At 52.8% G+C, this 11,386-nt stretch overlaps 1 protein-coding gene across 2 annotated transcripts in view; it reads right to left on the bottom strand.

The window, feature by feature from the left end:
* Positions 1-6,638: 6,638 nt before the first annotated feature.
* Positions 6,639-11,386, bottom strand: part of MYADM (myeloid associated differentiation marker) — an 8,401-nt gene continuing 3,653 nt past the window's right edge. For both annotated transcript variants that reach the window (XM_032171057.2, XM_032171056.2), the window contains exon 3: positions 6,639-8,305. In XM_032171057.2, the coding sequence (XP_032026948.1) occupies positions 7,335-8,303 (969 nt within the window). In that variant the 5' untranslated portion in view covers positions 8,304-8,305 and the 3' untranslated portion in view covers positions 6,639-7,334. The remainder of the gene's footprint in view (positions 8,306-11,386) is intronic.

The raw sequence follows: 11,386 nt of genomic DNA, 5'->3' as shown, positions 1-11,386 counted from the left end.
GGGAGGGTGCTGGGGTTCTCACTTTCTCTGATGCCGGCTGAGTCTTTCTTTCTTCCCCTGGCCTCTCCATTATTTGTGTAGCTCTCTGCCTGCGTGTGTCTTTCTCGTGACCTCTGTCCCTCTCCCTCTATTCCTGGAGCGAGCTTTCTCGATGTGTCTCTGTTTCTGCCTCTCAGTGGATCTGTTTTCTTTTCCCTGTCTCCGAGAAATGGCTGTTTCTATTTCTTTCTATTTCTCTATTTTCTCTGCTGTATGTCTCCGTCTGTATCTGTCGCCATCTCTGGGTCTTGGTGTCGTGGTCCTTCTCGGGGTCTTGGTCTGTCTCACTGTGAATCAGTCTCCCTCTCTCTCCCTCTACGTCTGATAAATTCTTCCGCCTCTGTCTCCCTGAGTCTGTTCCTTTCCCTGTCTTTCTGTGTCTCTCTGGCTCTGTGAATCTCTATTCTCTCTCAGGCTGCGACTCTGTCTCTCCCTCCCTCTGCAACTTGATCTCTTTGGGAGTCCATCTCTGTCTTCCTCTCTGGGAGTCACTCTCTAAATGCTTGCCCCTGTCTCTCTCTCTCTCTCCTCACCTCCACCCGTCTTTGTCTCTGTCTCTCTCCCTTCCTCCGGCTCTGCAACTCCGTCTCTGTTTCTGTTTGTCTCTTCCTATAACTCTCTGGTTCCATCTGTTTCTCTGTGCTTGTCCCTCTCTCGCTCTGTTGATCTCTCTCTCTCTGGTGCTAGGGGGGTCTCTCTCCCTCTTCTCTTCTCTATCTCTGTCTCTGTCCCTTTCTCTCTGACCCAATCTCTATTCGTCTCTCTGGCTCTATGAATCTCTTTCTGTTTCTGGGGATCTCCCTGTCCCTCTGTGTCTGTGATTCAGTCTCTCTGTGTCTCTGACTCTCTGAATCTATTTGTCTCTCTGACTCTCTGTGTCTCTGGCTCTATGAATGTCTCTCTATGTCTCTCTGACTCCCTGAATCTCTGTCTCTGGCTCTATGAATCTCTATGTGTCTGTGACTCTGCATCTCTCTATGTCTCTGGCTCTATGAATCTCTATGTCTCTATGAATCTCTTTCTATGTCTCTCTGACTCTCCGAATCTCTCTGTGCCTCTGGCTCTATGAATCTCTCTGTTTGTCTCTTTGGCTCTGTGAATCTCTGTGATTCAGGCTCTCTTAATCTCTCTATATGTCTCTATGAATCTCTCTGGGTCTCTGGCTCTCTGAATCTCTGTCGAGGGTCTCTAGATAGAGACTTCCCTCTCTGTGTCTCTGTGATTCAGTCTCTCTCCCTCTTCCCTTTTCTGTGTCTCTGTCTCTCTGTGTCCCCTTCTCTGACCCACTCCATGTGTCTATCTGGCCCTGTGAGTCTCTCTCCATCTCTGAGGTCTCTCCCTCTCTCCTTGTGTCTCTGTGATTCAGTCTCTCGCCCTCCTGTCTTTTCTGTCTATGTCTCTGTCCTCTTCTCTGACCCACTCTACGTGTCTCTCTGGCCCTGTGAATCTCTCTGTCTTTGGGGTCTCTCCCTCCCTCTGAGTGTCTCTGTGATTCAATCCCTGTCTCCCTCTCTCTAGATCTCGCTGGCTTCGGCATCCTCTCTGTGCGCCCCTTCTCAGGAAGGGGGTCTCTCCGAGGGCCGGCGCGGTCAGTCTCTTCCGGCCTCCACACCTCTTGGTCGCTCTACCCGCGTCCCCGCCTCTAGCTAGTCGGGCTCTGAGCCTCCCCGGTTCCGGAGCGCTTCCCAGTCCCCGCTCCCGGGAGACCCGCTCTGTTGCCAGGGGCAACCACGGCCCGCCCCGGGCTGCGGGCGCAGTGCATTCTGGGACTGGTAGTCCGAGCCTGCGGACCAGCCACTCTCGGCACGCGACCGAGAACTCCGTCTCCCGGCGTGCCCCGCGAGGCTGGGCGGGACGCTGCGGCGGCGCCTGGGAGGGACTCTGGACCCCCAGCACACCTTCTCTGGGACTTTTTAGGGGTTCAGGGCGGGTTTTCTGGGATTCCCAAAGCCGAAGGGCAGGTGGGGGAATCCGAGTCCTCTTGTAACCACTCTCCCTAAATGTGGAGTCCACTGGCCTTCCAGCCACCTCCAGGTGACCTAGGGCGAAGGATAGGCGGCGGGGATGGCCCCGAAACCGACCTAGGAATCCCACCACGTTCTAGTCCAGTGTCCTTGAGTTCATTCCCGAGTTAACCAACGTGTCACCCCAGAGTTCTATAGCTGTTCTTTCGGATGCCTTCCAGAAGGGATTCAGGCATGGGATGGGAGAGAAGGGTGGGCGAGGCGTCCTTTAAGAAGACAGCGATGGAGTGGGTTGGAGCTCAAGAGTGGACGCTGCAGAAATGAAAAGGAGGCCTTTCCTCATCCAACGAGAGTGTGTGCCCCAGCTGGCCCTTCCTTCTCCCCTTCCAGGAGAACCCTTCCCTCCCTTGCGGTATCTCTCCCCAATTGCTTTTGCGGATGTAGATGCAGATAGCGGGTTGTGTGATCATCTAATTTTCTTTAAAACTTTTTTTTTTTTAATAGAGACGAGGTCTTGCTGTGTTGCCCAGGCTGGTCTTGAACTCCTGGGCTTAAGCGATCCTCCCGCCTTGTCCTCCCAGTGTTGGGACCACAGGCGTGAGCCTCCGCGCCGGCTGATCATGGAATTTTTTTTTTTTTTTTTCAGACGGAGTCCCGCTGTCTCCCAGGCTGGAGTGCAGTGTGGCGCGATCTCGGCTCACTACAACCTCCGCCTCCCAGGTTCAAGCGATTCTCCTGCCTCAGCCTCATGAGTAGCTGGAACTACAGGCGCACGCCACCACGCCCGGCTAATTTTTGTATTTTTAGTAAAGACGGCGTTTCACCGTGTCGGCCAGGATGGTCTCGATCTCCTAACCTCGTGATCCACCCACCTCGGCCTCCCAAAGTGCTGGGATTACAGACGTGAGCCACCCGCCAGGCCTGATCCGGGAATTTTGTAGGGCTTATATTTATTTGTGTATTTGTAATTCTCCTGAGGTCCGGGAAATGCGTGGGCAGAGGATTACCCAGGTGCCCAGGCAGGAGACTGAAGGCACGAACTGTTTCAGTATAACAAAGAAAATAGAATAAGAATGGTCAAAATACAAATTAGATATAGAGATGATCATGGACAATTATCAATCATTATTATAAACATTATTAATCATTAGCTTTTAATATTACTCTTTGCTGCATTACTAATATAACCTAGGAATAACCGGAGGGTATAGGGTCAGGTGCTGAAGGGACATGGTGAGAAGTGACCTAGAAGGCAAGAGGTGAGCCTTCTGTCACGCCCGCCTAAGGGCCGTTTGAGGACTCTTTGGTCAAGCGGTAATGCCAGTGTCTGGGAAGGCACCTGTTACTTAGCAGACCGCGAAAGGGAGTCTCCTTTCCTTGAAGGAGTCAGGGAACACTCTGCTCCACCAGCTTCTTGTGGAAGGCTGGATATTATCCAGGCCTGCCTAGTCATCCGGAGGCCTAAACCCCTCCCTGTGGTGCTGTGCTTCAATGGTCACGCTCCTTGTCCACTTTCTTTTTTTTTTTTTTTTCTGAGACGGAGTCTCGCTCTGTCGCCCAGGCTGGAGTGCAGTGGCGCAATCTCGGCTCACTGCAAGCTCCGCCTCCCGGGTTCACGCCATTCTCCTGCCTCAGCCTCTCCGAGTAGCTGGGACTACAGGCGCCAGCCACCACGCCTGGCTAATTTTTCTAATTTTTTTTTTTGTATTTTTAGTAGAGACGGGGTTTCACCGTGGTCTCGATCTCCTGACCTCGTGATCCGCCCGCCTCGGCCTCCCAAAGTGCTGGGATTACAAGCGTGAGCCACTGCGCCCGGCCTCCTTGTCCACTTTCATGCTCCTCCCTTACTCCTGGCTCCTCTTTGAAGTTCATAGTAGTAAGCAGTAGAGGAAATAGTGAAAGTCTTAAAGTCTTTGATCTTTCTTGAAAGAAAACGCTGACGTATGCTGCCTTCTCTGCTTCAGCTACCTAAGAGGGAAGGGCCCCCGTCCTGTGATCACATGACTTGCTTCACCTTGTCAATCACTTAGAAGATTCACCCTCCTTACTCTGCCCCCTTATCTTGTATGCAATAAATATCAGCGCACCCAGCTGTTACGGGCCACTACCAGTCTCCGAGTCTTGATGGTAGTGGTCCCCCGGGCCCAGCTGCTTTCTCTTTGTCTTGTGCCTTTATTTATTACAATCTCTCATCCCTGCACACAGGGAGAACACCTGCTAAGCCCCAAAGGGCTGGACCCTACAGAAATGGACAAGATGGCCTTCTGTGGGACAGAGATTGGTTGCAGTAGCTCATTTGATCTTTATGAAGGTCTTCTGTTGACCAGGTATATTCAGAGGCTTAGATTGGAGGGTAAGGAGGGAGCTGATAATGGGAATGTAGGCGGGATCAGATCGTGAAGGCCAGACCCAGGGGCTTTGATAGTGCCTATAGGCAATGGGCTACGGAAGGACTTCAGCAGGGAAGGGCAGGATCAGATCTGCATGATGGAAGAATCCTTCTGGAGCCAGGGTGGGATGGAGGAGGAGGCGGCTGGGGCAATAGCTCAGGTGAAACAAAATGGAACTTGAGCTGGGCCAGGAACCTGGAGAAGAGGGCGGTAGAAATGGTATTTAGGAGGAAGAATAGACAGTGTTTGATGAAGGACTGACTGAGTAGAGGGGGGAAGGTACCACCATGTGCTCAGCTCTGAGAGGCAATTACTGAAATGGGGAGCCTGGGAGGACGAGGTGACTGGGGAGGAAAGCTCCTTCACTCAAATTGGGACATTGCATTTGTGAAGTGCTCAGGGGACAGACTCCAAGGAGGGAGAAGTCTAGTTCATTTCTATCCCACCCAGCCCTCCTGGTTTGAGGAAGTCATTTAGAAGACCCAGACTCAGCTAGTATCTTCTGATGAGGCCAAGGTTGTCTTGGCACCAACCCCATTCTCCCACTAGACCCAAGAATCTGGCCCTTGCCCCTGAGAGTCTTCCCCGCCTTTTTTTCTTTTTTTTTGTAGAGATGGGGTTTCACCATGTTGGCCAGGCTGGTCTCAAACTCCTGATGTCAAGTGATCCGCCCACCTTGGGCTCCCAAAGTGCTGGGATTATAGGCGTGAGCCACCGTGCTCGGCCGCCCTCCTCATTAAGAAAGCACAAGTCCTTCTTTTAACTTTATATTGATATTTAAAAGAAAAAGAACATGATGGATACGGGAATGGGGGAAGGGACAAGGGTTTTACGATTAACAATAGGAACTGATAGGAACCAAAAGCTCCAGGGAATTAAAAAAAAATAAAATATATATTTATACATTTATATATATATATATATATATATCACGTTATGCATGTGTGTCCCAGACAAGCAGGAAGCAGCAAGAAGCAACTAGCACACAGAAACACCCGTGCGTGTGCACTACACATTCAAGCAAAGCCATTCCTCTAGCTAGGACGCAGCAATCCCCACCCTCCCACCTACGGGCAAAAGAGAACAGCTGAAAAGAAACTTCCCTCTTTAAGGGCCACTCAGTGATTTTTGTCCTCATGGCCAGGAAAAAGAAAGAAAAACAAAACAAAACAAAAAAGGCTGATCTCGCCTTGAAAGCTGGCAGTGGCCATTTTCTTCTTCTCTCTGCCGCAGCAGGACACGTTATTTTTAACACAGAGGGCCACATCACTGTCCCTCACAAATACTTCAGACAGTTGTCTTCAACATCCTGTGGTTCTTCGTCCGATTCCTTTTTTTTTTTTTTTTGAGCTGGAGTCTCGCTCTGTCACCCAGGCTGGAGCACAGTGGTGCCATCTTGACTTACTGCAACCTCCACCTCCCAGGTTGAAGGGATTCTGCTGTCTCAGTCCCCCGAGTAGCTGGGATTGCAGGTGCCCGCCACCACGCCCGGCTAATTTTTGTATTTTTTTTGAGACGGAGTCTCGCTCTGTCGCCCAGGCTGGAGTTCAGTGGCGCGATCTCGGCTCACTGCAAGCTCTGCCTCCCGGGTTCACGCCATTCTCCTGCCTCAGCCTCTCCGAGTAGCTGGGACTACAGGCGCCGCCACCACGCCCGGCTAATTTTTTGTATTTTTAGTAGAGACGGGGTTTCACCGTGGTCTCGATCTCCTGACCTCGTGATCCGCCCGCCTCAGCCTCCCAAAGTGCTGGGATTACAAGCGTGAGCCACTGTGCCTGGCCTAATTTTTGTATTTTTAGTAGAGACGTGGTTTCACCATGTTGGCCAGGCTGGTCTTGAACTCCTGACCTCAGATGATTGCCTGCCTTGGTCTCCCAAAGTACTGGGATTACAGGCGTCAGCCACCACGCCCGGCCCCGACTCCTTTTTTTTTTTTTTTTGATACCACAGAGAATAGTTGGGATGAAAGGCATCCAGCCCCTGCTTCCTTTAAGACGGCCTCTAGGCAGTGGGTGTTCTGTAAGCCTGGCAAAAATTCTGGGGCCAATCTCTGGCAAGGGTGAGTGCCAGGTGGGGCCTAGGGACACAGGGTCTGTGCTTAAAGCCTCCCGCCCATTGGAAATTACTGACCTCCAAATATATATATATATATATATATATTTTTTTTTTTTTTTTTTAAATTAAAGGGGGAAGACTCCCCCCCCCCTCCCCCCGGGGGAAAGGGGGGCCCCCCCCCCCCCCCCCCCCCCCCCCCCCCCACACACACACACGTACACACTGACTAAGGCACAGCGAGGGTGGGCAGGCATGCTTTGGCATGTGGCGTGGACGGCTGCAAGGGGTGTGGATGTGGGAGCTCAGCACCTTTGGAGGTGGGTGGAGGCAGGAAGAGAAAGAAGTCTCAGGGCTCCCAAGGACACAGGAGAAGGTGGTTGCAAAACAGGCAGATAAAGCCAACAGGTAACCCAGAAAAGAGATAAGAAAAAAAGAGTGGAAAAAGAGAAACAGGCTGGGTGCGGCAGCTCACACCTGTCCTCCCAGTTACTTGGGAGGCTGAGGCAGGAGAATCGCTTGAACCCAGGAGGCAGGGGTTGCAGTGAGTCAAGATCGAACCACTGCACTCCAGCCTGGGCTACAGAGTGAGACTCCGTCTTAAAAAAAAAAAAAAGAAAAGAAAAAGAGAAACAGCTCAGGGGTGAAAACAGGATGTGGGCAACAGAACAACGCAGGAAGGAAACAGCAAGAGGAAAGGGAAGGAAGAAGATGCATCCAAGAACTGGTTAGAGTGCAAGGAATTGGGAAGGAAAGAAAAAGGTGGGAGGCAGGGGAGACAGGAAGAGGAAAACAGAGGAAAGGCAGAGGAAAGAAGTACTCCATAAAGAAAACTCGGGCAAGAAGAACAAAGAGGTTGGAGAGGGAACGGGAGCCTCTTGGGAGAGTCTTAGACCTTGACAAAAACCAGGCGGGCAGAGTGCACCAGGTCAGCCACATACGCCAGTAGGTTGATGGCCGTCAGAATGGCCACAGCCAGTCGGCGGTCCCAGCCACACACGTAGTAGGCATGGCTGCGGCTGCAGCTTACATCTCTGGAGCGCCGAGGCTGGCCGCCATACTTCTCATCGAACTGGTAGAGGGGCCAGAGAACAAGGGCAGTGGCATACAGGAGGACAGACAGCAAAGCCAGCCCCGACAGGAAGCTGGGGAAGGGGATGGGTAGCACGTTGGTGCACTCTCCCAGGTTCAGCAGGATGGCGATGGCCGCTAGGATGAAGCAGATGGCGTACACCGCCACACACCACTCCAGGGCCGGCTGGTGCTGGTACAGGGCGGGGTCGCTGATAAACGCGAAGATGATGCAGGCCACGAAGGTCTCCAGCACCTTCAGCAGCCCTGGCACGGTGGCCATGTAGCCAGTGATCTCGCCGGGCCGGGCCCGGGTCCAGGCCACTTCGGTGGCATAAGCCACACACGCGATGCAGGAGAAGAAGGTGGCGGCGATGGCGTGGTCCCGGGAACGGCCGTGGGACAGGAACTGGACGTAGGTGGTGGGGTAGATGATGGAGGCCGAGAGGCAGAAGAGGGCCGCGTAGCAGGCGAAGGTGATGGGGAAGTTGCGCCAAGACAGGGGGAAGCGGGCCTGGAGCCCGCACAGCTCCACGATGAGGATGATCAGGGTCACGGAGAAGCAGAAGCACCAGGTGAACATGGACCAGTTGCCCATGGACCCCGTCCAGGCGCCCACGCTAGCCACCAGCGAGAAGGCCACGCAGGTAGACACCAACTGCAGCAGGCGAAGGAGACCCAGGGGCTGTGTCAGGGCCCGAGGGGACCCCACGATCGTGGGGGACCCCAGGCCCGAAGACGACGTCGTGGTGGTTGTGACGGTGGTGCGGGTTACCGTCACTGGCATGGCTGCAAAAAAGGGAAAGACAGTGTCCTTATACGGTCACAAACATAGGAATCCAGGTCCCTTGGCCATTGCCTCCCCCAGGGACAAATTAATATGAGCTCTAGTAGGGAGTTCCCAAGATGTGGGGCTTTGGGTTTTCTTTTCTTTTTTTTGAGACAAGAGACTTGCTCTGTGGCCCAGGCTGGAGTGCACTGGCACAATCTTGGCTCACAACCTCCGCTACTCAGGTTCAAGTGATTCTCCTGCCTCAGCCTCCCGAGTAGCTGAGATTACAGGCACGTGCCACCACGCCTGGCTGATTTTTATTTTTAGTAGAGATGGGGTTTTGCCATGTTGGCCAGGCTAGTCTCGAACTCCTGACCTCAGGTGATCCACTGGCCTCGGCCTCCCAAAGTGCTGGGATTACAGGCGTGAGCCACTGCGCCCAGCCTTGGGTTTACAAATGGGGGACAGTCCTGGGCATACAGGGATGAGCCTGTCCCCTCCAGTTCAAGGCTCACTCCTCCCCTACCCGTATCAGAACCCAGGAGTCTAGGCACCTATTTTCCTCCTTCCCAAGAGATTCTTCTCTCTTTCGAGACCTAACTACTGTACAACTACACTGTTTGCTTCCCACTCCAGATACCGTGCTTCCCTCTTTCCCTCCTTCCCCCAGGGACTCAGTAGCTCAGCCATTTAGCACTCTGTACTCTACAGCACCATCCCTCTGGCCAGGCATGGGCGTGGCTCATGCCTGTAATCCCAGCACTCCAGGAGGCTGAGGCAGGAGGACTGTTTGAGCCCAGGAGTTGGAGACTAGCCTGGGCAACCTAGGGAGACCTCATTTACCAAAAAAATTTTTTAATTAGCTGGGTGTGGTGGTGTGTGCGTGTGGTCCCAGCTACTCGGGATGCTGAGGTGGGAGGATTGCTTGAGCCTGTGAGGTCAAGGCTGCAGTGAGCTGGGATGCATCAATGCACTCCAGCCGGGGAGGCAGAGTGAGACTCTGACTCAAAAAAAAAAAATTTTTTTTTAATTACAAATAGGCTGGGTGCAGTGGCTCACGCATATAATCCCAGCACTTTGGAGGCCAAGGCGGGTGGATCACTTGAGGTCAGGAGTTGGAGACCAGCCTGGCCAACATGGCGACACTCGGTCTCTACCAAAAATGCAAAAATTATCTGGGCATGGAGGCGTGCACCTACAATCCCAGCTACTCAGGAGACTGAGGCAGGAGAATCACTTGAACCCGGGAGGCAGAGGGTGCAGTAAGCCAAGATCGCACCACTGCACTCCTGCCTGAGCCACAGAGCCACACTCCGCCTCAAAAAAAATAAAATAATCTGGGCGCAGTGGCTCATGCCTGTAATCCCAGCACTTTGGGAGGCCGAGGCTGGCAGATCACTTACGGCCAGAAGTTCAAGACCAGCCTGGCCAATATGGTGAAACCCTGTCTCTACTAAAAATACAAAAATCAGCTGGGTGTGGTGGCGGGCGCCTGTGATCGCAGCTACTCAGGAGGCTGAGGCAGGAGAATTGCTTGAACCCCAGAGGTGGAGGTTGCAGTGAGCCAAGATTGCACCATTGCACTCTAGCCCAGGCGACATGAGTGAAACTCCATCTCAAAAAGTAAAATAAAATAATAAAAATAAATAAAATAAAATAAATAAAAAATAAAGCATCCTCCTTCTGCCTCCTGCCACAATCCAAGTGTCAGGACAAAACGGCTGTCTTCCACAGGCTCTGAAAACCCCATCTCTCAACTTCCTTTTCTTTCAGTATTCAGAGTTCTGCACCCCAGACCCTGTGAGCAAACTTCCTTTTTCCATCAAACAGTGACCTAGACATTTGCAACCTCTAAACGACCCAACCTCCCTGGGCTTCCATTCTCAGGGACCCACATCTAGTAAGAGCTCCAACCTCCTGATAAAGCATTCTTCTCACAGAGATCCCAGCCATGGAAAACCGAGACCTCCCCTCCCTTCTGGCAAGGAGCCTAAACTCTCAGCAGCCCCCTCCTCTCCCTACCCCCCACCTTGGAGATTAGCAGCCTTCACTCTCAGTCTAACTCCCACCTGAGATTTAAGACTGGAGTACTGCAACCCAAAAAAGCTTAGTTTCAGCCTCCCCCTCCACACTCCTGCAGACTGCATCCATCTACCTCCACCTTCTCTCCCCAAAACCCAGCCAGCTGGTCCCCCAGCTTCTGGGAAACTCAGCTCCCCAGATTTCCAACTGTCCAGTAGGAACCCCAAGCCCTTCCACCGAACTCTCTAGGCCTCACAATCCTGTTTTTTGGTTGTTTTTTTTTTTTTTACTTTTTTTTTTTATACGGAGTCGCTCTGTCACCCAGGCTGCAGTGCAGTGGTGCAATCTTGACTCACTGCAACCTCCGCCTCCTGGATTCAAGCAATTCTCCTGCCTCAGCCTCCCGAGTAGCTGGGGCTACAGGCGTGCGCCACACCACGCTCGGCTAATTTTTGCATTTTTAGTAGAGATGGGGTTTCGCCATCTTGGCCAGGCTGGTCTCAAACTCCTGACCTCAAGTGATCCGCCCGCCTTGGCCTCCCAAAGTGCTGGGATTACAGGTGTAAGCCTGCCCATCACAGTCCTGTTATAAGGGGTCAGACCTCTGGCCCTGGGCCCTTAGCCTGAAGGATCCCAGATGCCCCAGACTCCAGAAAACCAACTTGCTTCTTTAGTCCTCGCAAAACCTACAGCTTTCACCTCCTTGTCCTAATGGCCCCCAGGAATCAAGTGCCCGCCCTCTTAGAAACCAGGTGCCCAGTTCTTCCCTCAGGCTGTAAACTGTCTCATCGCAGCCACACTACTAAACCCAAGGCCTCTCCTAGCCACAGGAAAGTAACTTCCTCCTTTCAGCTTCAGGCACATTGCAGGGCAGCAGCACAGGCCTTAACCTCCTCCCGGCAGGCAGTCGCAGGACAGCAGCTCCCTGCGACAAGGGAGCCAGGGCCTGGACTCGCTTCCTCCTCAGATACCTCAGTGTCTGGGACCCTATTCCTTGGAGCCCAAGCTTCCTGGTCCTTCTCCCAGGATCTAGGAGTCCAGGACTTAATCCTTCCTCCCTCAGACCCAGGAGTCCG

This window comes from Hylobates moloch, unplaced genomic scaffold, assembly GCF_009828535.3.
Source record: "Hylobates moloch isolate HMO894 unplaced genomic scaffold, HMol_V3 SCAFFOLD_12, whole genome shotgun sequence".
Taxonomy (NCBI): domain Eukaryota; kingdom Metazoa; phylum Chordata; class Mammalia; order Primates; family Hylobatidae; genus Hylobates; species Hylobates moloch.
This window is presented reverse-complemented; position numbering and strand designations above follow the sequence as displayed.